The sequence below is a fragment of the Sphaerodactylus townsendi genome, linkage group LG12 (genome assembly GCF_021028975.2).
Source record: "Sphaerodactylus townsendi isolate TG3544 linkage group LG12, MPM_Stown_v2.3, whole genome shotgun sequence".
NCBI lineage: Eukaryota > Metazoa > Chordata > Lepidosauria > Squamata > Sphaerodactylidae > Sphaerodactylus > Sphaerodactylus townsendi.
Genome location: NC_059436.1, coordinates 30,030,004 through 30,055,567, shown reverse-complemented (window position 1 = coordinate 30,055,567; position 25,564 = coordinate 30,030,004). Strand labels below are relative to the sequence as shown.

At 44.1% G+C, this 25,564-nt stretch overlaps 2 protein-coding genes and 1 non-coding gene across 9 annotated transcripts in view; 2 read left to right on the top strand and 1 right to left on the bottom strand.

Moving 5' to 3' along the window:
• The window catches only part of FIGLA (folliculogenesis specific bHLH transcription factor), a 43,046-nt gene extending 30,305 nt beyond the window's left edge, over positions 1 to 12,741 (top strand). For 3 of the 5 annotated variants that reach the window (XM_048512755.1, XM_048512757.1, XM_048512756.1), the window contains exons 3-7: positions 1,332 to 1,458; positions 3,325 to 3,558; positions 9,782 to 9,934; positions 11,489 to 11,725; positions 12,609 to 12,741. In XM_048512755.1, the coding sequence (XP_048368712.1) occupies positions 1,399 to 1,458; positions 3,325 to 3,558; positions 9,782 to 9,934; positions 11,489 to 11,722 (681 nt within the window). In that variant the 5' untranslated portion in view covers positions 1,332 to 1,398 and the 3' untranslated portion in view covers positions 11,723 to 11,725; positions 12,609 to 12,741. Of the gene's footprint in view, positions 1 to 1,331; positions 1,463 to 2,338; positions 2,393 to 3,324; positions 3,559 to 9,781; positions 9,935 to 11,488; positions 11,726 to 12,608 lie in introns of all 5 variants that reach the window. The other 2 variants (XM_048512759.1, XM_048512758.1) reach the window with 2 other exon arrangements.
• On the bottom strand, positions 1,546 to 1,617 carry TRNAA-UGC. Its single transcript has one exon. It is a non-coding gene; the product is annotated as a tRNA-Ala (tRNA).
• A 4,484-nt stretch (positions 12,742 to 17,225) lies between the features above and the next one.
• Positions 17,226 to 25,564, top strand: part of ADD2 (adducin 2) — a 64,937-nt gene continuing 56,598 nt past the window's right edge. The window contains exon 1 of one of the 3 annotated variants that reach the window (XM_048512952.1): positions 17,226 to 17,626. The gene's annotated coding sequence lies outside the window, so the exon portion shown is untranslated. The remainder of the gene's footprint in view (positions 17,627 to 25,564) is intronic. The other 2 variants (XM_048512951.1, XM_048512949.1) reach the window with 2 other exon arrangements.

Sequence of the window (25,564 nt, the reverse complement as noted above, 5' to 3'; positions counted from 1 at the left end):
GCAACAGGTCAACAGAGAGCAGTTCACCTGGGGGCAACGGCTGCTTTGGAAGGCGAACTCTATAGCATTATACTCTACTTAGGTCCCACCCCTCACCAAACCTGGGCCTCTTCAGGCTCCATCCCAAAAGTCTTCAGGAATTTCACAACCCAGACCTAGCTACCTTACCTGGGCTATTCAGGTCAGGTCAAGAAAATTGTCTTTAAAGCTCCCCCCCCCCGATTGTTTTTGGGGGGATTGCTGCAGCAAGGCTGTTCATTGAGTACTTTGTATGAGTATTGGGGAAAGCTTATCCTGCTAAATTTCTCCCTAGTCACCTGTTAAAGGCACAGGCACAGCAAAGAGGGCAGTCTGTTAAAAGTATAGAGACACACTCAAAAGACACAACAACTGGTATGTGGCGCCCTCTACTGTCCCTTTATTGCTCTACTCAGATTAAAACTCATGGTAATAGAGTCTGGGAAACGTGGTGGGAGACCCATCTTTCTCCTGATGTTGACTGCATTGAATTATCTGAAAGAAAGATTCTTCAGCAATGACCTTATTGTGGCATTCTACTTCCACTGGTACTGTCTTGGCTTGTAGTACTTGCCCATCGTAGTTGTGGTTAATGTTACTTACTTAGCAGATCTTCAATTGCTATAAGAAACCACCCCTCCTGCTAGGGAAGAGAGTTAAAGTACAAACTATTTGTGCACCTGGAAAAAAAAACTGACTTGCTAGAATGTATCCCTCTCAGAAAGAGAGAAATGTTAGCAACTGTAGCGGGGGGGGGGGAAGGGGGGAGAGAACCAGGATATTTCTGATAACTGTCCAAATCTTTATTAGGATCTCCCAGTGTGGTGCTGGTTAAGAGTGGTGGATTCTAATCTGGGGAACCTTATATGCCATTAAAGGTTAAAATGAAATGAAAATGAATCTGGGGAAACAGGTTTGATTCCCCACTCCTCCACATTAAGCCTGGGCTAGTCGTAGTTCTCTCAAAACTCTCTCAGCCCCACCTACCTCACAAGGTGGCTGTTGTGAGGGGGGGGGGAGAGGAAGGCAATTGTAAGATGATTTGAGACTCTTTACAGTGGAGAAAAGCAGAGTATGAATCCAAATTCCTCCTCTTCTTCTTATGTCACTAGATTTCCAATCTGATTGTACTACTCAAGGTACCTCTGGTACTGCAGTAAGAATGGAGTTCACCAAGGCTTGTATCATTGTGATGGTCTTTTGAGATCTCTCTCAGACTGCAAATGGGATGGTCCCCGCATTAGTGTTCCCAATATTTCTGGCAAGGACCTTTCCAAATTGGTATTTGCATACCTATTCATTCCAGTTTACAGCAAATAGCCATGTCTGTGTAACCAAAACAACCAAAACAACAAAGAGTTTTGTGGAATCTTGAAACCAATGCTCATTACTGAACACATGAAGCCACCTTGTATAGAATCAGACCATCCGTCTATTGAGGTCAGTATCGTCTACTCAGTCTGGCAGCTGCTCTCCATGGTCTCAGGCGGAGGTCTTTTACAACACTACCTACAGGATCCTTTTAATTGGAGGTGCTGGGGATTGAACCCAGGGCCCTCAGCATGCAAAGCAAATGCTCTACCACTGAGCCATGCCCCCTGCCCTCTGTTGAAACATTTTGATTGGTCCTAGTAAAAAGGCGTTACTTGACAGTTACTTTTGAACTCATTTTTTCATTGAGTCAAGAACACCACCTGCAAACATTGAAGAGTCAGGACAGTGACAGAAACGCTGGCATGTGACTCAGCTCAATTGCCAAAATTCTTTCTTCTACAACTATTTATCTTGCACATGTGGTTGTTTTTCTGTTTTTGTGGTGTTTTGCTGCCACTGTACCTCTGAGTGCTTGACTCACGCATTCAGCACATGCTTTCTCTGGCAAAGAAAATCAGTGACTGCAGAAGCCTAAACGGACATGTGTCAGTTTGTGACTCAGGCCAGAAACCCCCTGTGCTAAGAAGGTGGATGCTGTGGATGCCACCATGCTATTTAGAATGGTGTCCTCCTCCGTTGGTATAGAAGCAGCGCTGCTGACCAGTCAGGGTTGCCCACTTTTGCCTAGGTTGAGAATTTCATCAGTTGCCTGTTTTCCCATCCTGGAAACCCCAGGAGGGAAGAAACATGTCTGGCATCTTCTTCTTCATCAGCAAGTGTTAGGGTCAGAAGAGGCCTGCCATCGTTGGAACTGGATAATGCTGCTCCAACCAGCCACTGAGTTGAGGGGAACATCGCCTACTATAGGACAGGGCTAATATTTCTGCTCGAGGGCTTCATCTGTGTGCTCCACTGGCTTGCCAGCATTTGCTTTCTTTCCAGATAGTCCTAATTCTGTGGCTTTTGCTTCCAGAGGAGAGGGCTGCTGTGCCTTTAAGAGGTGAGGCACCTCAAAGATCCCAGCTGTGTCTTTTCTCATCACATCTTTGCAATGATTTGGAGGGATTCCTCAGGGTAGTTTCTGAGTCTATTTAGCTTTGCCAAGAGGCTGCCAAGTGGTCTCTCTCTGTTTCTTCTGCAAGGCTTGTAAGTAAAGGGTTGGATTCTGTAAGGTTTTCCCCCTCCTTATAGCTTGGGGTGTCTCAATGAGGAGACTGTAACAGGTAAAGCTGACAAACCAACCTTAAAGTCTGACAGAGTTGAAAAGCCAGCAGTGAGGGGCCTGATACACTGAGGTGTGCCAAGGGTGATTCTGATGCTCTTAAACTATTGTAAATATGATTGAGACATGCTGAGGCCCTAAACTATGTCAAGTATAAGAGGCCTTATAGCATTACCCTCTCATACACACTTCAATTTAGAGGTCTCCTCAGAATCCTATTTGAGTATACTCAATGGGGCTTACTCCCAGGAAGGTGTTCTAAGAATCACACCATCCACTTTTTAAAAGTTATTATTTGGGGCCCCTCACAATCTGAGGCAGTGTAGCTTATTTGGCTTAGCCAGCATGATGTAGTGGTTAAGAGCATGTACACTCTTATCTGGAGGAACCGGGTTTGATTCCCCGCTCTGCCACTTGAGCTGTAGAGGTTTATCGGGTGAACCAAATTAGCTTGTGCACTCCAACACATGCCAGCTGGGTGACCTTGGGCTAGTCACAGCTCTTGGGAGCTCTCTCAGTCCCACCCACCTCACAGGGTGTTTGTTGAGGAAGGGATAGGGAAAGGAGATTGTAAGCCCCTTTGAGTCTCTTTACATGAGAGAAAGGGGGGATATAAATCCAAACTCTTCTTCTTCTTGTATATAAATCCAGCTCTGGTTGCAGGCAGGACTATAACTGTCACTCTCTTTCTTCTCTTTGACTTCTCCTAGGGAGTAAACATGGCTAAGGAGGCCCCCTTGGGGGAAGCCCGGCAATGGCCTCTGCTCTTGACCTCTGCGCCGGAGATTCTTGGAGAGATCCTAAGTGAGCAGTTTGGCCCTCTGCCCTTCATGGCACCCATCACCCGAATGAAAAGGAAGCCCTCCGGTTACTACTTTCCTACTGAGAACCGGGAGCAAGTCCTAGGCAGGAGACATGCTGCTAATGCCAAAGAAAGAGAGAGGGTAAGCAAGGGACCCCAGCTTGGTCTAGAATGGATGCTTATATACACTGGATATATACTGGATGCTTGGGTAAAAACAGCCAAGGCAGCTTGGGACAATCAAGAGTGGCAAAATAAAGTAGTTAACATTAAGTAAAGCAATATAAGAAACTGATGAATCAAATCACCAGTGTCTATTGTTGCAGAATAGTAAACCATTAAGCAGGCCGAGCAAAGACAGAGAGGGTAATGGATAAGGGAGAAAATCTAGGTAAACACATCAGCTTATTTATTATGTGCTTTGTTCATTGCTTGCTTTTCTCATTAAGACTTGAGTCATTTCAGAGGTATGAAAGTAATGAGATAAATGCAAGTATAATACCTACTAATGAACAATACAACACGCTGCTGAGTGCCCCCATATGATCCTGATCCAAGCCAAGTGTCATAACAAAATAAATCACTTGGCTTGCTATTGCCATGAATCTATAGTAATAAAAGAACTATCCTATTTGTTCATTTATGGCAGGCACAAGTCATCAGTGAATAAAGCTAGGGCACTCAAAACTGACCACCTATTTCAGGGGAGTTCCATAGCCAAAACTGAAAGGCATAGGGATATCCTAGCTGAGAGGAGACATCCCTCCCCCATGGTGTTTGCAAAGAGAACTAAGGATCTCTGCAAGGATTTCTCTCTAAAGCATAATTCATCCTAAAATAATTGTACATGTTTGAAAACTGACCACCATCCACAGAATGATGACAGAAGTTGCAGTGCTAAAAATGAAGGGGAGTAGGACTCTCTGAACCAGGTTATTTTCACAACAGGCAACATGTAATGAGAGCAATTTGTCATTATATTAAATCTTCAGTATGCTGTAAAATTTCTCTTTCAAATTCTGCCAGTTATCTTAACTTTCCTCCTGTCAAATTGATTTCCCTTCTCAAGGCCCAATCCAAAATGGGGGAAGGTGAAGGTAGTTGTGGAGGCAGTGGTGCCTTACGGCAGAGGTGCCTTACGCTGCCTCCTTGGGGCAATTACCCCGATGGGAGGAAGAATCTGTCAGCCAACAGTCACTGCGGTCTCTCAGGACGCCATGACGCAGCACGGTATTAATCAAGAGGGAAAGAAAACTGCCTAACATTTTCACAGCTTGGTGTCAGGCTACCATTATAGCCATTCTGTAGTCAAGACACTATGACAAAAAACAAAAGAAGATTGCTGTCTACCTTACTTCTGATAGTGATCACAACTGACAGCAAGTTCATACGTTCAAGCATTGTGGTCTCTGGTCATTTTAGGGCATTAAAGGTAAGGTCCAGCAAGAAACAAAATGTAGTTGGTTTTGGTGGGTTTTCCAGGTTGCGTGGCCATAGTCTGGCCTACCATGTTTCTACCATTTTGCCTGCCTCCGTGGCTGGCATCTTCAGAGGTGTATCACAGGGGGAAGTCTGTTACACACTATGTCTAGTGTGTAGTTCTTTAAAGCCAGAAGAACGTGCTGTTTGCCTAACACTGAACTGAAATCTTATAAGGCTTACCTGGGAATAAGCCTCATTTCACATTACAAGATTTATTTCCAAACAGGTATGCAGATGAGGTGGTGGTCCCAAAGTTACGAATAAATCAATCAATCACAGATTTAGGAAGATTTTGAAGAATTAGCCAGAGTGGAGGAAGTGGTAGAATTAGTTGTACAATGTAAAGCTAACTGAAAAAAATGCTACCACACATTGGGAAATGTAGTTGCTACGCTCCAGACAACTACTCTTATGCAAACACTTCAGGCTTCTGATGTGTTCGAGAAGCACAGCAGAATGCAAAGTGAGCTGAATGCCTGTCCAGGTGAAAACAGGTTATCTGTTAAAAGTACTTGGTGATTCTTCAATGTTGTGATACAGGTCAGAAAGCACTGACCTCCAGAACATGACTAATGATGGAAATCTAGCTATTTACCACAGGTGCTTGGTGGGATGGTCTCTTGAAGCTCACTAACAAATATTACATTTGCTGAGTTTCTGATACCTGCTGTACTACAGGAGTCCCCAATGTGCCTGCTGACACCTTTCCTGACTTCCACCAAGTATTTGTAGAAAGTGGCCTAGTCCAGATGGGACTTTTTGCCTAGCTGGCCATTGGAGATCTGATTGGCTGTGCATATTTAAAAAAATATTTCATTGCCAGCTGCCACTATTGCATTGCTTTCACTGTTTCTCTCACTCCTGTCTCTCAGAGTATTTTTTTACAGTTACCCCTCTTGTCCCCTGCACTTGAGTTTCCTCTCTGCATTTGTGTGTCTGGCTCCACCTCCCATGGCAACCATCATGTGGTTACACCCATCACCCAGTGTCAGATTTCCAAACCTGCCCAAAGGCTCAAAAAGTGGGGGACCCTGCTGCAGAAGGCCATTGCTTTCACATCCTGCATGTGAGCTCCCAAAGGCACCTGGTGGGCCACTGCAAGTAGCAGAGTGCTGGACTAAATGGACTCTGGTCTGATCCAGCAGGCTTGTTCTTATGTTCTTTTTCTGTTTAGAGACGGAGGGGGTTCCAGTTCTAAGGATGCTTCTCTTTCAAATATAAGTCCCTATATTCTATGATTACCTTTCCAAAGAGCCTAAACATCAATAGGAGGAGCCTGTAATTGTGGTGAAGACATGCATAGAGTTATTCTTATCTCTGCTAGGCAATTAAGTTAACTATGGGAATGAGGAAACAGCTCTCTTCTCCAGGCACTCAAGGACAGAGTAAACAAAGTAAAATAGATCGTTTTTTTCCTGGAAAGGGTGTAGACATTCAGAGTGATTTAGAACTTTTCAACAGATGTGCTCCCCTAGAGAATGAATCACTTGAAAAAAACAACAGACGTTATGGAGTTCCCAACAGCCATGAAGCAGGCTGAGATTATTGGCAGTGGCGTACCTACCACGGGACCGGGTGGGGACAAATCCCCTGGGTGGACATTCAGTCACGTGGGGGTGGAAAATTGCCCCCCACACCCCTCCCCCTTCCCTCCTTGGCCAGGCCCAGCAGAGGCAGCAGACGAACACCACTCGGCCCTGCCCCGCCGGCTCAGGTAAAGGGGGAACAGGGGCGCCATTTTGCCCCGCTACGCCTCTGCTGATTGGACACACCCAAAGCCTTTAACAACCAAGGGGTTCATACTGGAGCATTTCTGAAAACTCTGTTTTAATCTCTAGGACTCTTGAAATGGTGCTAGAGAATTCTGAGGCTTTGGAGATAAGCTGGACTTGTTAAATAATGCATACCAATCACTGCCTAAAGCAGGGCAAATGCTTGGAGGAAAAGCAGAGCAAATGTTTGGTGGAAAAGAGGCTATGAGCTTTAGTAAGCAGAATGCACCTATGCCTACCCAGAGACCATTTTGTTTCAACCTTATCGTATGCTTGTCCAAGATCATTGATGCAAAACGTGAAACAGGAGCTCTGCTAAAATTATTCTACAACAAAGGGGGACAGTTAGTAGCCCCAATTATTAAGACATTTAAGAGCAAAATTCTCTCACAGTTGCTGTATGGAGTTGAAGTATGGGGATGGCCAAGGTCTGTGATAGATCAGCTAGAGTTATACTACAAAATAAGTTTCTTAGGAAAAACATGGGACTTTCCCAGGCCATAGCTGCCCCAATGATTCGGATGGAGGTTGGCTTGCCTGCCATCTCCACGTGTGTTCACCTCAAATTATTGTTGTATTTTAGAAAGTTGTCTGGGCTACCTAAAAACCATCTGGTTATCCTTAGATTCAGACATATGTATCAAGAAAATAAATGGCAAAAGCTGATGGGTTCCATTTTATATCTTTATGAAAGAAAGTAATTTTTTTACCTTTACTTTCGGGGGTTGGGCGGTCTAACAACAACAACATACCATCGTTGGATGCATCGTTGGATGCAGTCAAGTCTTGGGAAATCAGCAAGATTCAAGATTGTGTCCTTAAAAAAGATGCATATTTAGATGAGAAAGAAGCTGTGAATACCAAAGCTGCACATTGGTTGGATGGCTGATGTATTTCCCCTTGTAACTTTTAAACTTGCTTCTTTTATGTTCTTAGCAGGTTTGATTAGGAAAAAACAAAGATTGATTTTAAATGCAAGATCTAAACTGTAATATTTTGTATTTCAGTATTTTAATGGTTTTATATGTTTTTGTTATTGTACATGGCCTATGGCTTAACACAAATAAATGATAAAGGAAAGCCATTCTTGTTTAAACATGGCCATGCAAATCCTGCAATTTGTGGGTAATCATTATTCAATATTACAAAATTCATGATTCTGGAAGCATCTCTTTTTCCAGCATCATGGCAGTAGCCATTGTTATGCTGACAGTAGCCTGCAGTATCCTGCATGTTGTGAGAGAGCGAGAGACAGGCTACTGGGGGGTGGCATTCTTGTGCCAATTGTGCAGGGAAACGTGTCCTGAACAGAGCAATAAAATAGCCCTGATGTTTTAAACAGAGTTCTTATCAGGGAATTAGTTGCTCTAAATGTTGACTCTAGATAACTTGGGTAAACTTTGGGATGGTGAAATTCACCTGCCTCCTGTTCTAAGCTTAGTTTTAGCAGCTGCACTGTTCTTAGAAGAGAAGTGGCAGGTTTTTGTGGTTTTTTAGAGTTGAAGATGGTTTTGAAGATGGGCTCTTTATCCGGATCATTGTTGCCTGTGGGAAAAAAAGTATTTTAAATTGTTTTCCAAATCTGATTCACTGGAATAACTCCGCAACAGAAGTGTTGTATATGTGTACACCTACAAGAAGCACAGCCTTTCACAACTCTTGACAAAACCACTTTCCCTTATTTCTTTGGCCTTGACTTTAGCATATCGTAACACTGGATGTAGGGCCTCTGCTAGATTCGAATGTTTGGAGTTGAATGCCCTGTTGCTTTTTTGAGCAGATCTGTGACATTTTGGTTATTTTTACAAATGAAATGTTCTGAGATTGTTCTGTCATGGTCAGACAGCTGACTCTGGCAACAGATTTTGAGAACTATGAAGTGTGACATTATAGGGACAAGGTTAGATCCATGGGTTAGACCCAACCTCCAGGTGGTTCCACCATATTCAAAATATTGTGGAGTGGGTGCACTGAGTAAATACAGCCAATCCACTTATACACCCTAAGGGCTAACTCCCTTGTCCTAAGACAATGAGACATTTAAATCTTTGCAACCTATATGGTAAGGTACTCTTTTAATCTCCAGCCTAAATGATGCATTCAGCTAACAATAAGTACTCACGTATAACTACAATATATGCAATACAAATATATACAACATGCAAATAGTCAAATATCAGTCCTTAATCATGTTTGGGTTTAGGCTAATCAAACTCTGGTAAGTTTGGTTTCGGAATTCTTTCAATGGAACAATACTTATAGTTCTAATATACAAAGCTCTCAAAGCTCTTCCTTTGAGGACTATGCACAGGGCATGAGAGAATGTGGTCAGCTGCAGTCTTGGAAGAGCCAAAGTTAAAAATTGTTAATACCTACTCCTTTGAGAGCTTTGTATATTAGAGCTATATAAATATACCCAAGCCCCACCTGGGTGTGGGAAGTTCTCCTTGAGATCCTGTGAGCTTGCTGGAGCATAGGGCCATCACAGTCCACAGTCTCCTCTTTCAGCAGTGGCGTAGTGATTAAGAGCAGGTGCACTCTAATCTGGAGGAACCGGGTTTGATTCCCCGCTCTGCCGCCTGAGTTGTGGAGGCTTATCTGGGGAATTCAGATTAGTGTGCACTCCCACACACGCCAGCTGGGTGATCTTGGGCTAGTCACAGCTTTTCGGAGCTCTCTCAGCCCCACCCACCTCACAGGGTGTTTGTTGTGAGAGGGGAAGGGAAAGGAGTTTGTAAGCCCCTTTGAGTCTCCTTGCAGGAGAGAAAGGGGAGGGGATATAAATCCAAACTCTTCTTCCGCAAGAAATGTGAGGTCACATTAGACATCCCTGTGATATCTCTAATTTCTGTGAAGGAAGAGGCATTCATGCTCCTCTAGAGTTGTAATTTGGAGGGGGAGAAGAAGGGAGTTGCACTGTGGGGCCATGGACATCTTCTGAGCCTGAGGGCCTACAATATCTTGCATCCAGCCCTCATTTCAGGCAGCCCTGATTTCAGCAACAACAGAAGTAAGCAGATGATCTGGCCGTTGCAGCAGGAGAAGAGAAAGGGAGATTCAGAACTTGAAACCCTTTACTTTAATCTCCTTCTCTCTTTTTTTCTCAAACAGATAAAGAACTTGAACAGCGGTTTTTCCAAACTCAAATCTCTTGTGCCGTTGATCCCAAAAGACCGGAAGCCTAGTAAAGTTGACATGCTTAAAGCAGCAACTGAATACATTCGCCTGTTACACTTGATTCTGGAGGAAACAGCAGGACGTGAGGTAGGAGAAAAGCTGACTTCCAGCTCCCCAGATTAACCCACTGTAACAAAGCTTGCTCACATCAGGGAGCTCTTTTCACATTGTGTGGTCTGTAAGACCTTGTGCTTTGTAGAAGAATCCGCTGTGCTCATGTGACAGGATGCACAGGTGGCTTCTTTGGATCACTGGCCAGACCTCCAGCTCCTCTTGGGTAGGTCACGCTTGGCTCCATTGCAAATTTTGCAAGGGCTGATCCTCTGCCCCTACTCATCTTCTCAGTGAACAATTTCCTGATAAGCTTCCAAGGGCCGTTTCCCCACTCACCTTTTGTTGTGCGCTACTCGCTCCAAGTAACGCGGGTTCCAGCGGCACTTCCCACTACCGGAGCGGTGACAATGCAGCCGCCCCGATTCTGCCGCCCTTGCAACCCCTCAGTGTGCGTCATTTCTGTTCCTGTTCGAAACAGTGCCTTTTGGGAAACCCCGCGCGACTACCTGCAGTGGGGAGCATGACTGCGCGCTCAAAAACACCCGAAGCTTACAAAACCATTTTGCCTCTGCTTTTTTTTTTTAAGTGAGGAAACGGCCAAGGAATGAACTCCACGATTTGAAAGTCACTGCTTTAGAACACTTTAGACTATCTTAATTGCATTTGCAACAAACTTGGTATGCAAATTGTTGCTTCTTTGCACAAAGCAATGTGCCACCTATAGGCTTTGAAAGTAGAAGTGTAACAGTGAACTGGGAAAAGCGTTAATGGATTCCATGTTTGCAGGATCAGAGGCAAATATGTGGTCTGCTGTCCCTAAAAGCTACTCATTTTCTAATATATATTGCACAAAGGAACAGTATTAATTGAAAAACGTAAGTCTCTAGAAGAACGCTTATGGTAGAGAACAAAAGACTGAATTTTGAGGCCTACTGTGTGCAAAGGAAAAATTCAGTAGAGTAATTTTTGGCATGATGGTTAGCTATCTTTGTCCCCAAAAACCCTAGTTACTGCAGACAGAGAACCTGTGCTTAGTACAGGGGTGGCCAACTTATGGCACCCCAGATGTTCATGGACTACAATTGCCATCAGTCCCTGCCAGTCCCTGCCCTGGTGGGAATTGTAGTTCATGAACATCTGGAGCACCATAGGTTGGCCACACCTGGCTTAGTAGAATCTTCAAAAGTATTTTCTATTTGGTGTTTGTCTAAAGTGGTACATCCTAAATCTCTTCCTTATCATCAAACTTAAGCAAGGTCTACACATCATCTACACATGTTCAGAAAATCTGCAGGTAGAAAACTAGCACAATAGGAATTTTTTCTCCCAAGATGCTAGATTATTATCTTCAGGGGATTATTTTACTTGAGGGAACACTGAAAGGTAGCTTTACATATCTATAGTCTGAAGTGGTAAAATCCAGGGTACCATCTCATTCTGCCATAGACTAAGCTCAATAGAACTCCTAATGCTCTACCCTAGAATCATACTAACTTGTTTTTACATGTGCATATTTTCAAAATTTTGATCCAAGTGTAGCTTGGTCAGCCAAGACAGTGTAACAACACGTTTGCTTTCTGCTTCCAGATGGTGGAAGACCCAGTTAGTCACAAACCTTTTGTGGCCAGTTCTCTGCCAGCTCCCCTGGAAAGATGCTTGCTGGGAAACAGAGTGCCACAGAGTTCCAGCTGCTACATTAAAGTGGAAAATGACAAAAAGGCTACATGCCCGAATGAGGTGGTGGAGGCTCCCATCTACACTTGGAGGGAAACTGTTCTGCCTGCCTATGTGGGGCTCATAGAGCTTCACAAAAATGGATAACTGGTAAGGTTTTTCCCCTGTGTGAGTGTATTACTTTTTACTCAATGCCTCCTGTGTTGCACAGAAAATGGCCTTCTCAGAAATGAGCATATTTCTTCAGCAGCTGTTAATCCAGGACCAGAGACATAAAGCTGGAAGGTCTAACCTGTGTTCAGAGAGCTAGCTTAGCCCCAGCCAAGAAGTGCAATCCATGCCAGAAGCAGCATATGAAAGGTCACTGCTTCTAGCTTCCCTTGTAAACTGAAAATTCAGCAGTAGTGGTGGAATTTTGGGAACATCCAACTAGATTACAGCCCTGACCTGGATGGCCCAGGCAATCCCTATCTAGTCAGTTCATTAAATTAGCAGATTAGTGCTTGGATGGGAAACCACGGAGGAAGTCCAGGGCTGCTACACAGATTGAAGTCCCTTCTGTCCGCAAATTCTGACCTCATCAGGTTCCACTCTCAAAATCTCTGGGCATTTCCCACCCCAAACCTGGCAACCCCAGCCTAAGTAACTAGCCTCAGTCTTCCCCTCAAGGCAGCACTGCAGTGATGAGGCCCCATGTTTTGTTTATGTGAGAGAGAATGCCCAAATGGGGGGAATGGAGCACACGATCTGCTACTTTCTGAGTCACAAAACCTGATGCCAGTTCTTCCTTTTTGGAAGCAAAGATAGGCAGACATGCTGAAGGAAAAGAATCAAAACCTAACACTTTGCATCACACAGGTCTCTGTGGGAAGCTTCACTGCCTATCCACTTGCATTTCTGAAGGAATGAAGGAGCCATTTTTTTAAATGAAACTTGAATAGCTCTGCTACTTGGTAAAAATAATATGTAGCAGTTAAGCTCTTAATCAAATAGCTGCAGCTTCTTCATGCTGGGTAACAAAATTGTCTTTCAGGTTCTCCATAATGGACGGGCGCAGGATCTTTACTCCCAGAGTGAGCACTACTTTCCCTAAAGGGCTTTGGATGTTTTTTTTTTAATTGCACTTAATTTGTTTAAAAGAGAATAAAGCTGTTGCACTAAATGAACCCTCTGATTTTGCACCTGTGCATTCTGTTCTCTGGAACAAAGTTGATTGTGGACAGAAGAAAGGGAACTACATGGAAGGAAGCTGATTCATTTGAGATGTCATTCTGGAGGAAAGTTTTACAGACATTGCGAACCTCCAAAAAAGGCAAATAAAAGGGTTCTAGGTCAATTCAAGCCTGAACTTTTCCTAAAAGCTGAAATGACTAAACAGAGGTGATTGTACTTCAGTCACATCATCGCACACAAGGGCTAATTGGAAAATACAGTAATGCTAGGAAAGGTTGAAAGCAGCAGAAAACAAGAAAACCAAACATGAGATGGACAGTATTCAAGGGTAGCCCCACATAGAGCATATTGCAGTGGTCTAATCTAGATGTTACAAGGGCATGCACTACAATGGCAAGATCTTTCCTTTAGAAGAAGTGTGACTACATCCAGAACAGGAAAAATCCCAGTTCTTTGGACAAATGTTCCCCCTACCAGTTGCACCTCTGTTTTGTTAGGTTTCAGTTTCAGTTTGGTCGCCTTTATCCATCCAAAAATTTCCTCCAGGCATCTTTTATGGTTTCCGTGGAATCTGCTGGAAATGTCACCCATGCCATTCAGCCCAAGCTTTTGGATGACATCTCCCATTAACACCACAATAGATGTTTAAAAGCATGTGGGGCAAGATGGAACCTTTTGGGACCCCATAAGCTGAGCAGCAGACCTCCAGAACTACAGTCTGAAACTGTAGTAGAGAACTGAAACCACTACAAAATGGCGCCTCCCAGTCCCAACCATAAAAGGTGGTCTACGTGGAAGGATAGTAGGATCAATGGTATCAAGAGGTGTTCAGGAGAATTAGCAGAGTGGTACTCTTCCTGCCCATGTTACAGGTTATCCACCCACATGACCAGAGGCGTAGCACCAAGGGGGTGGAGGGTGTGTGTGTGACGCACTGGGTGGGTGCCCCTGCGGAGGCCTCCCGGGGGCGTGGGGAGGGGCTGGGAATGGGGTGTTCTGGGGGCTTGGAGGGGCACGCGGTGCACACGGACACCAGGCACACTTCACTTTCGCTCCATCCCTGCAAGTGACCAAAGCCATTTCAGCCCCATACTTAAGCCTGAAACCAGTTTTCAACTGGTCCAAACAATCCACTTCATTCAGGAATCCATGAAGTTGCCAAGGTACCCGGAAAACCCACAACACCCTACCACTTGTTTATTTACCATTCTCAAGAATGATACATCTGGGACCAGAAGCTAGTTATTTAACCCTCCTGAGTCCAAAGTAGTTTTTTTCCCCCTTTTGGTGGATGCATTACTGCCTGCTTCAAGGAAGGGGTGACTTCCCCCTCTCTCATGGACTCAAGTCTGCTGACGACTCCTCCCTACTGCAGGTTTAAGCAGCAAGGAGGGGCAAGGATTATAGCAGCACAAGTTAAGTCTCTGACTCCCAAGAATCTTGTTCACATCCTCACTCAGCAAGCTGAAAAGTATCCCACTTAACTGGCCAAATCACCGCCCTGGGACCATCTGATCCTGCCTCTGTTACTGTACAGTCCAAGTTTCCGATTCTAATGTGGTGTGAACTTCTGTGAGCACAACTGAGAGCAAAAGCTATGCTGACCTGCCATTAAATGTTAAACTGACTTGTGCAGTTCTTCTGCTAAAGATAATTAGTAAGTGCACTATCTATTCTCCTGGGGCATCTCGAAGGAAAACATTCCAGAGCCCTGGTGCTCCATGTCTGGGTGAGTGTGCCAAAGTCAGCCTCTCCTTACCACTGTGTGCCATATCTAAATAGAATTACAGTAAGTTCTGCGGCTAGCAAGGAGCTGGACTCTGACTTCTGTTTCAAGTCTCAAGTAGGAAACCTAACCGTCTCAATAGATCTTGGGAGTAAGCACCACAGCTTGCAGTGGAAAGTACTGCTACAAGAAACCGGCTGCTTAAATCATCAGGCTAGAGTGTCAGAAGGGCTGTAGTGACAAACTGAAGTTTCTTGATGACACAGAGAGGGAGGAGGATAACACCCTGACAAGAATAGTTTGAGAGAATACTGGGATATTTCAGTGAGCAACTAACTGCCTTAACTGTGCTAAACATAATATATCTGACAAGAGTAGTTCAGTCACTGTGGAATAACTTATTAATTCTACTATGACAGCTGATGCTGTGTGAAAGCAATATTATACACAGAGAGAACTGGTGAAGGGTTATTGAAGGGTCCAAGCTGAGGTGGCCATATATATAACCATGGAGGAATAGATCTTACAAAGAGGGCCAGCTGCTCTGGTGTATTGAGTTTCACTTTCGCTCATTCCGCACATGCAGAATAATGCACTTTCAAACTGCTTTCAATGCTCTTTGAAGCTGTGCGGAATAGCAAAATCCACTTGCAAACAGTTGTGAAAGTGGTTTGAAAATGCATTATTTTACGTGTGCGGAAGGGGCCTTTGTTTTTCCTCAAAAGTTTAAGTTTGGGTTTCTAACTGAGGGAAGGCTGAGTGAAGGTACTGTGTGAAGTACCAGCCAGTGTTACACGCTGTACCATCTGTGGTGATGCGTGCCTTTAAGTGTATGAATTGATGGGTGGATTTAAGAGACCCCAGAAAAGCAGTTGGAACTGAGACCTGAGAGAGTAAAGGCTGAGAGCTTCTGTTAGTTATTAACTGTTCTTATCGTTCATATTGTTAACTGTAAATAAACCTAATCTCCTGAAGCCGATTTCCAATAAATGTACAAGCCAACAAAACAATTCTATCCCCCCCTACTCCTGTGGTAGGAACCCCTTCCCCTGCTGTACATACAACGCAGCTCCAATGAATTGGACTACCTGGGACTGCACCAATTTCGATTTCTTCTGATTAATGAACAGACCCAGCTCTATGCAGGTCTGTACCACTAAAATGTGTTCTGTAGACTCAGCCACAATTAACCAGTCATCCAAGTAGGGATAAAGAGTGCAACCCCTTCGTCTCAAATATGCTACCAGAAGGACCATGTATGTAGTAAATACTTGTGGTTCTGCAGACAGCACAAAAGGTAGCATTGTATATTGGAACACTTTGTTTTCATACTTAAATCGAAGGAACATGCTATAACTTTCATGTATTGACACATGAAAATAAGTGTCCTTTAAATCCAATCAAAAACAAGAAAACCAAGAATTTTTTTTTCAACAGTTGCAAAATCGATGGTAAAGAACCCATACAAAACTTTGATACCTTCATATGCCTATTCAGGCCCCTCAAATCTAATATGGCCCTATTACCCCCATCTTAAGTACAAGAAAAACAAAAAGGCCATTAGACTGCGTTACCTCATGTAAAGGTCCCTTCAAATCCTGTACCTGAACCTCTAACTGACGTAAAGTCTTATTTACAGCCTTCTTGGCCAATTGAATTGGGATAACTCTTTAAATTCTAACATATAATCTTTATGAACAATCTTTAAAACCCAACCATCAGAAGTTACAGTTTGCCAATGGGCAAACTAGTGGGGGAGATGAAAATAATAATAATTATAAAACTGATATGCAGCAAGCATGTTCCTATTTTCCATGGGTGAAAGGAAGGCATGCCCTCACTCACAACTGCCAAATTCTTCCGAATTGGTTTCAACTCTTTGCTTTCCTTCTCCAACTGTGTTTCTGAGAGGCAGCGCTCTCAAAGAAAAGTGTGGGTCGGTTGTGAGATTATAATTCTAAGTAACATGGGCAAAAGTGTTGCTTAATACAATCAGAACTGTATTTGATTTTTGTCCTGCAACATCACATTACAGCTTTCAAGGATAGAAGTAATCCAGTCACTGAAAACCTAAAATGTGAACAGATTTTCAGCCCTGAATCTTGAGAAGCCCCATAGGTACAGTTTACTTAGGTCTATTTTTTTCCTCCACCTTTTCCATCCCCTCTTTCCAACTGTAAGCTCCTTGGGGCAAGTCAAACGTGATTATCAGTTCTCCTGCAAGTGAGCTCCCAAAGGCACCTGGTGGGCCACTGCGAGTAGCAGAGTGCTGGACTAGATGGACTCAGGTCTGATCCAGCAGGCTAGTTCTTATGTTCTTATGTTCTCTAGTAACACTTGATTGCATCTAACAATAAACCAGTGTTCCTCCACCCCCTGATTATAATTTATTTTCTCCTCCAAGAGCTGCTGTGCTACACGGAAGTAAGTCATAGCAAGGGCCGTAGGGCTTACTTCTGGGTAAACCTGTTCAGCAGTGGGTTGTCAGTCAAGGAGCATCTTATCGTACAGAGCCAGGAATCGTGAAAGGGCTGTGGCTGCTGGAGGATTGGCTCTTTCCGGAGTGCCCCATCACCTGGCCCACCAATAACAAGTGAAAAGGCAGACCATGCGACTCTGCTTGGGGGAGACCGATTGGATAAAAACAGACCGTAATGGAAACGGATTGTTGCGTCATTTCTCGACACTGCAGTAGGAGGAAAGGCTCTTAATGGGGAAAAGGATGCAGGGATGCTGCCGGCCTCGCTCTGGCTGTTGGGCCAGTCTGCCAGCAGGGGGCGCTGGGGACACAGAGGGAGTTGCCCTTTTGTCATTTAACGAGGGCTGGCTGGCCGGTTGCTGCTTCTCTTCCCTTCCGAACGCACCCCCAGCTCTGTGTTTTTAATTTTGATGCTAATGTGTTGCATGGAAATGAAGCCTCCTCTGTGCGTCTTCCCCTCCCTGCTCAGATCTCTCTAGGGCTGATTGCTTTATCTGTGTGCATAGAAGTGGAGGTACCAGAGAGGCGTGGTGAGTCCACTGTCAAATCAGGACCTTGCAGGATGGATAGCAAACGCTCTTCCGAGGTTCTGCCTTGACTGGAAAGGGAGAGGAGGAGAAAAGGGTTCTTGCTGCAGGTGGAGGGGAATCGGTCCTGGAAGATGCTTGAAGGGGTAAGGAGCCATCCTCCCGTTTCAGATGCCTCCGAGTAAACAAGTCTCCCTCTGTTTCGTTTAATTGTTCTTTTGGCTTGGGAAATGGCTTGGCGTAGGGATTGAATATCTACACCTAGGGTTGTTGATATGCAAAACGCTCTCCCCCTCCTCTGCATTTTGCAGGAAATGTAATTCAATATGGGAAATGTGCTTTGGTGCCCTTGCTGCTGTTTGTTGTACGGTCGCTTTTTACGGACAGAGGGATTTTTGAAATCACATACAGCTCTTTGATGGTGGGATTCTGTTTCTTTGACTGGAAGGGAAAATCATACTTGCTGAATTACACTGAGTCTGTGTGCAACTTGTAAACTCGATTGTTTAATGTTTTGCATCAGGAAGAAAAATACTCGCATCCCAGGATGTATTCTAACATGGCAGGGAAATGTAACTGACTTAGCATCTAGTCGTTATTCAGATGTGTGCACAGATGCTTGTTTATGGTTGAATACAGCCTTCTGATCTGGCTTAGATGCAGGAGATGGTCTGTGGTGTTTGATCTCTGGGAATTCCTCGTTTCCAAGGTAGCAATTCATGCATAGATACTTCGGGGCAGTGGGGGGTTCTTTTGCATGCTTTGAAGTGGCCGCAGATGTGGCTTTGAGACATTACATTGCCGGGGTTCTGTATTGCTTCCCCTAATTGATGATATCTTGGTATCAGTTAATAGATGTGATTTTTTCCCTCTCTCAGCATGCTGGGAATGGCAGGGCCTATTTACTCCTTGATTGGACCTAACTTGGGCTTGGCCTTCTCTCCCTCTGCCCCCCCCCCTCCCCGGCCACCCGCCACCGTTGAATATTCATCCCTTCCTTTTGTCTTCTTCCTCTCAAAGATGACATATCCTTCCTGACCATAAGGACAGCATACACTGGTTCACTCATTTCTAGCCATCGTTTCCCCTCCTGACTCACAATCCCTGCTGTCTAATCTGAACCTGCTCTATACATCAAGAGAAAATATTACCTTCACTTTCAAAACAAACTGAATTTACTTCTCACCCCTCATAACATCTGATTCCACACCCTTGGTGGTTTTATTATCTTTTACTGAGTAAAAGTGTTTGTTAGGGTTGCCAGTGCTGCGTTGGGAAAGATCTGGGGATTTGCGAGGGGGGAGGGGGAGATTTTGAGAGTGCAGAGATATCCCATAATAATTATATGTTTAAAACACACACACACGAGAAGACCCTTGAGAACAGGCCAAACACTAGAGAACAGGCAGAAGGAGAGAACTAAGATCTTTAAAATGATCAACTCCACACAGCTCTATCCTGTGGTTAAAAAAAATGGCTGTTATTTATTTAGAAAATATCCAAGCCACCTTTTTTTCCAGAGGATCTGCTTGACAGGTCTTACAAAATGAACCATAATAATAAAAAAAACCATAATACACAATTAAACATTTAGTAATTTAAAACCCAGCCAGAGCATAAATCAGTCCAAAACACTGAGCTGAGCAACTTAAAATAAGTCTCCTAAAACAGTTATTGGACTAGAAGTGGAGCAATGAAGAGAACTTGGAAGATCGAGCCTTTAAGTTAAAAGCCTGGGTAAACAATTTTGACCTGGTGCCTAAAAGAGACTAAAGAAGGTATCAGGGAGGCCTTGAGAGGAAGGGCAAACCACAAGATGTCACTTCTGAAAAAAATCCTGCCTCTGGTTTGCCTCCTGACTCATCTCTGAAGGCAGGAGCACAGACAGGAATGTGTCGTTCTGAAAATCTTCCTCCAGGTGAATTCTTATGGGTTCTGTTCGCTTCCTGTGTTAATATTTGCTGAATTTTTAAAAAAGTTTCTAAAACTTGATAGCATTGACTGTTATTTTATTTGGCTCTGATGTTTATATGGTCTTTCTAAGCTGTTGCCCACTGCAGAAAAACTTTTTTTTAAAACTGAAAAGCAGCATACAAATATTTTTTAAAAGTCACAATAAGTCATGTGTAATTTGGGAGCACTTAAGGAGCAGCAGTGGCGTAGGAGGTTAAGAGCTCATGTATCTAATCTGGAGGGTTTGATTCCCTGCTCTGCCGCTTGAGCTGTGGAGGCTTATCTGGGGAATTCAGATTAGCCTGTGCACTCCCACACATGCCAGCTGAGTGACCTGGGGCTAGTCACAGCTTCTCGGAGCTCTCTCAACCACACCTACCTCACAGGGTGTTTGTTGTGAGGGGGGAAGGGCAAGGAGATTGTAAGCCCCTTTGAGTCTCCTGCAGGAGAGAAAGGGGGGGATATAAATCCAAACTCTTCTTCTTCTTAAGGTAGTAACACTTGGTGAAAGACTAGAGATAGGTGTGCAAGGGAACAGATTCCAACTCTTTGTTCTGTGGTATCTGTTCTTGGTAAATCGTGGTCACTGTTTTCTTATGGAAAGATTCTTGTAGATGCCTTTTGAAAATGTTTGTTAGCATGAGTTTCTGGAGCTACACTAGACAATGTTATGTAGTGGTTAGTGTTGGGAGGTATGCCATCCAGAGCATCTTGGAGGAGGCATGGGATAAAAATGCAAGAAATGATTTTCAGAATTCAATTCACTCACACACACACACACACACACACACACACACACACAGATGAAATCTCTTAAAGTGAAATCTCTTAAAGTGAAACCTCTGTCTAGACTCGGAGTGCACATGCCACTCAAAGCTGATGCGTGGACATACACAGTGCAGTTGGAGGACTGGCTGTTCAGAACCAACTAATGTAGCCCACTCAAAGGTAAAAGTGAGCTTTTCACAACATGCATTGGGAATAGCTGTGGGAATGGTTGCCTAGGAAAACTACAGTGAACATAAGGATGTTAGAAAAAGCATCCCTATTTTTGCAGAAACAGGATGTGCTTGTTCTATCTTTAACTCCTCGGGGTTGGACTAGGGGCTCCCATTAATTGCAATGGCATTTACACTGGAGAACTTTGTAACATTGTGAACAGGTATTTTCCTACCTTGAGATGTTCCTGCTGGTTTAAAGTCTCTCTTGAACTTGCCGGAGATAGTTTGCTGGCTTTACTGAGCCATTCCTTTGGCATGCAAGTTTGTTCTGGATTAGGTCTTGTGTGCATGTCAGGCTACCTGGGTCTTTTCTCACCTGTTCACACCCAGTCCTTACCAAGTGAATAATTTCTTTCCCTTAAGAAGCTCTTTCTAATTTTAAAACCAAACCCTTCCTTGTGTGATTATAAACTGACTGGCTTAAAACAATTATTAATTGGCTTTAAGGCTTAAAAAAGTAACAACTACATCCCTGTTTCCATGGTTATGTTCTGCTCAATTCTCGTTCTTAGAATGCAACAGGCATGTTTCCAGATAGTTGAGCAGTTTTGTAGTTTTGATCATCATCAAAGAATATGAGAATAAATGAAAAATTCCAACAAGGTGGCTGTTGAATAAGTTTCTAAACTGGTTCTGGTGGGTTTTCTGGGCTGTGTGGCCGTGGTCTGGTGGATCTTGTTCCTAACGTTTCGCCTGCATTTGTGGCTGGCATCTTCAGAGGTGTCGTGTATCACAGAGAAAAGTCTGTTTCACACTGTGTCACAGAGGATGAAGTAGAACAGTTAGTTGGTCTGCATCATTCTGAGAATGGAGCTTAGTTCCTCATGCTAGTTGAAAGGGAAACATCTTCATGGACACGCCACCTGTAGTCACCTCACAGTTTCCCCAATGAACCAGATTTATGGAGGTTTTCTTTAATCTTGTTCACTGGGGGAGGGGGGAATATGGGAGCCCTTCAAGTTGTGCCTGCAAGAAACTGCTCACTATACTGGGTAAAACCCCAGTTGTATAGGCATGCCCAGACTCCTTAACCAGGGGTGTCAAACTCGCGGCCCTTCAGATGTCCATGAACTACAATTCCCTTCAGTCCCTCCCAACATGAGTATTGGCTATACTGGCAAGGGCTAATGGGAATTATAGTTCATGAACATTTGGAGGGCTATGAATTTGACACCTGTGCCTTAAACTATTCCAGGAACAGAAGATGGCGTGTAAGTTCGTAGCGTATGACAGGGGAAGAGCGTGTGGCTTTTGTACTTGGTAGCAGCCTCCTCATATCTACCCTAACGCCTAGTTCTCCCATTTTATTTCATGATATTTAAAAGAGCTCCCAGACTACAGAAAAGCACTTCAAAATTCCTTGAGAGAAGAATGGATTTTTCCCTTGAGCCTGTAAGATTTGGGTTTTTTTAAAAAAAAAAATGAAGAAATTTTAGAAGAAAAACAAAACTTTCGAAGGAGAGTTTGAAAGACAGAGAGTTGCTTGCTAACAAATTATTGTAGAGCCTCTTGGTTAGAATTTTACAAGTGACTGAATCATTCAGCCAAGCAAGAGTTAACTACTGAAGTCACAAGCCTAGAATCACATGAGCTTCTGGAAAGATCTCTCCTTTTTTCTTCCAGCAAAAGAGCAGGGGCAGATGTACCGATACCGAGACTGAGCACTTGCATAGATAGTTTACTGTTCCTGTATTTAGTGTAAATTAATTTGTTATTTAGTAAAGTTCTACAAAACAACTCATTTGCATCTTTGCCCTATTATTTACTCTGCTCATTGCAATAGAACACTCTCATGGAGTGCTTTTTTATTTTTTATTAGCAAAAGAGAACAAAGTAGAAATGGATTTTGGCTGCAGGGCATCTGTATCCTAACACAAAAGTGTCACTAATGGCATAAAAACTGCCAAGGATAATGTGTATGGCATCCGTACACTGGGGAAACACGGGTCTGCATTTCATGAAACCTGGTACTTGTCATGGATGCCAAATTCTATGCAGGAACCCTGTTGTCAGAAGCATTCTAGTCCCTTTCTCACTTCCTGAGTACGCTTCATTGCAAATTCACTTCTCTCACCATTTCCCAGAGTGCTTCTATGCTTCAGGCAGAAGTGTCAATTATTCGTGAGTTTCTACCTCACAACATCAGTGGTGCTGTCTCCAGAGCATTCATTCAGAGCTGTAAAATGCAGACGTAACTTGCTTCAGTCCATCTATTTGAGCCAAAATACCTGCACTTTAACACATAGTCCGGTAACCATTCAAGCACTGATGTCAAAGGCTATTAGGGCCGAATCGTGTGGATGGAAAATTGTCATCTGGGGGACTGAAACGCCCAGTTCTCTCTCCTTCACATCTAATTCTGTTACTAGAATTGAGGGTGGACGCTCTCCACTAAAGACTGATTCCAGAAAAATCCTGAAGGCGGCAAACAAACTGAAACAATCCTCAGAGCTGGTGTGAGTTCTTCCCTTAAACTTTGACACCTTGGCTTCTTTCTTGCAAAACATGGCTATTTCACAAGCATCTCCTTCCATATTCCCCATTAAATAACTAGAAGACTCTTCCTTTCCTGTTGCATCAGGGTTTAGCAATAAGCAGCTTAATATTGATCTTTTGACTGGCTTATATAACATTAGAGCTAGGACCAGAGGAGGTACTGCTTAAGGCACATTTTCTGATTTTCAGTGTTGTCCTGGGACAGGATAATATTTTGGTGGGGGGGTGTGTGTGTGATTTTTTGTAGGCTGTACCAGCCCTTCATCTTCACAAATTCGAATCTCCCTCCCGCCTGCTCCCATTCTGCTTGCTGAGTTTCATCCTCCGCCCCCCCCATCTGTTTTTAATGGGTCACAGTATACTGATTGATTTTCCTTTTATGTAAGTGACCTTTTAGAAATGCCTCATAGCTTCATGAGTAGGAAAGGACAGACTAGAGGGCCAGCCCGGCAAAGACATCTGAGTGCAAGAGGTGGAAGACCGGTGGGCATGGAGCCTAAACGCTCTCCTGCTCAAGCCTTGTTGAAATCAGTGGCAACTGCTTTAGGGACCTAGCCTTGAAGCATGTTCTCCTCTCAGGCAAATCAGCCCATCTTCACTTTTATTATGCCCACCTCTCCACAACTCGAGCCACAGTGGCTGCCTGGCCTGGCCTAACAGCATTAGGTTTGTTTTCATATAAAAATCTGGTAATTTAGCAAAGTGCTCAAAGACTGTTGAGTTCAGCAAAGCCTGTCTAGCCTCTGCGTGTGCCAGGAACAGACAATTACTCAGAGACTTTTATCTATTCAAACTAACATACTTGATTTATTATTGATTGATAGGAGCTCCATTTCTGGGTAGGATAAATATAATTTCCTAATCTAGTCTAACTAACTAGGATGGTGGGCGATGCAGGACCGGTGTCCTGCTTCGTGGTTGCAAGGTGGAGAAGAAAGTGTGAGAGCAAGTGGAGGTGTGAAAAAGGAGGAAGGAAGTTTCCTGAGAATGGCAATCTGCACATCAAAGGGGTAATGTTAGGTCATTAGAGAAAGGAAAGGATGCCCAGTGCCTTGAGCCCTCTGTCCTGCTGACTTTCTAATCACATCCCCCTCTGAAGTCTGAGGTTAAGAGGTAGCACAAAGTCCTTCACTTCCAACAAACAAAAGGGCCACCTTGTTTGTTGGGGGGGGGGGAGCTCCCTTCTGGAAGGAAAGTGGTGGCTCATACCCCCTCCCACCCAGACTGGCTCACAAGAGGGAACTGGCCCTGCAGGAAAGAAGCCAGTGATATTGCATGGTTGGGCGGGGTGTGTGTGTGTTTGTGTGTATGTGTGTGTGTGTGTGTGTGTGTGTGTGTATAGAATATACTCAACATGTCTTAGAGATCATTATGTTCTTATTATACTGAGAGGCAACCCATAGACCTTTTTTCCAGGGCATCTGGGGATTGGCTCGTTTGAAAGGAAGAAAGGATTACATGGCCTTTCCTTTCCCTGATTTCCTTAACAGCTGCTTCTTTCCTGTAAACAGGATACCTTCTCTGGGGATGAGCCGGTTGAGTGAAAGCCACATTGCTTCTATCTCAGTTCTGGAAGAGGCCATGGCTCAGTGGTAGAGCATCTGCTTGGCATACCAAAAGTCCCAGATTCAGTCTCCTCTGCCTGATACCCTGGAGAGCCACTGGCAGACAAATATTGACATTCATAGACCAACAGACTGATTCAGCCTAAGGCTGCTTCATGTGTTCACATGACTTTGCTCCAAAGTAAGCCCTGCTAAGTTTAATCGTGTCTACCCTCTCAAAAGTGTTCTTAGAGCAGCAGCGTAGCACCCAGGAGACAGGGGGGCACATTGTCCCAGGCGCACTCTGGTGTGAGGTTGTGATGGGGCAGAGCTGGGGCGTTCCAGGGGGCAGGGGCATGACAGGGGCGCAGGGCACACATGTACCCCAGACACAGTTCCCCCTTGCTACGGCTCTGTCTTAGAGTTATGGTCGTGCAGTGCCTCGATCCTATAGTAGTTTGCTCCGAAGTCAGTCCCCAGTTTAGAGTGGGATAATCCTAGATAAGCATGTCATAACTGCATCCTTGGGTACTAGAGTTCTGTGCATTACGTTCCACTGAGTTCTGTGCATTTGGAAGGATGAATAACCCCCTCCCCTTTCCCCCCCCCCTCCTATATTGTGACAAATAGGAGAATGAGGAGGCAACTTCTGGCACTTCCTTGGCTGTTTCAGGGGTGAAAGTGGCTTCATCTTACTGACGCTCCCTTGAAAGTCCAGGAGACTTGCTTTCTTACACAGTTTTCCAATTCTGCTTTTACTAGTCTGCCGGAAAGCAGAGTGGAATAACTAGCAGGGCAACCTTAGTGCATGTTCGCTCAGAAGTAAGCCTCGGGTTGGGAAACACCTGGAGATGTTGGGGGTGGAGCCTCATGAGGGCAAGGTTTGGGGAGGGACTTCAATGGGTTGAAATGCCATTTAGACCACCTTCCAAAGTGGGCGTTTTTTCCAGGTCAACAGATCTCTGTCATCTGAAGATCAGTAGTAACAGCAGGAGGTCTCCAGTTGTCACTTGGAGGTTACAATCACACACATACACCCGCACCTAAAAGCTGAAGGATGAAAACACCCTGTAAATTCAAAACTTCTTCT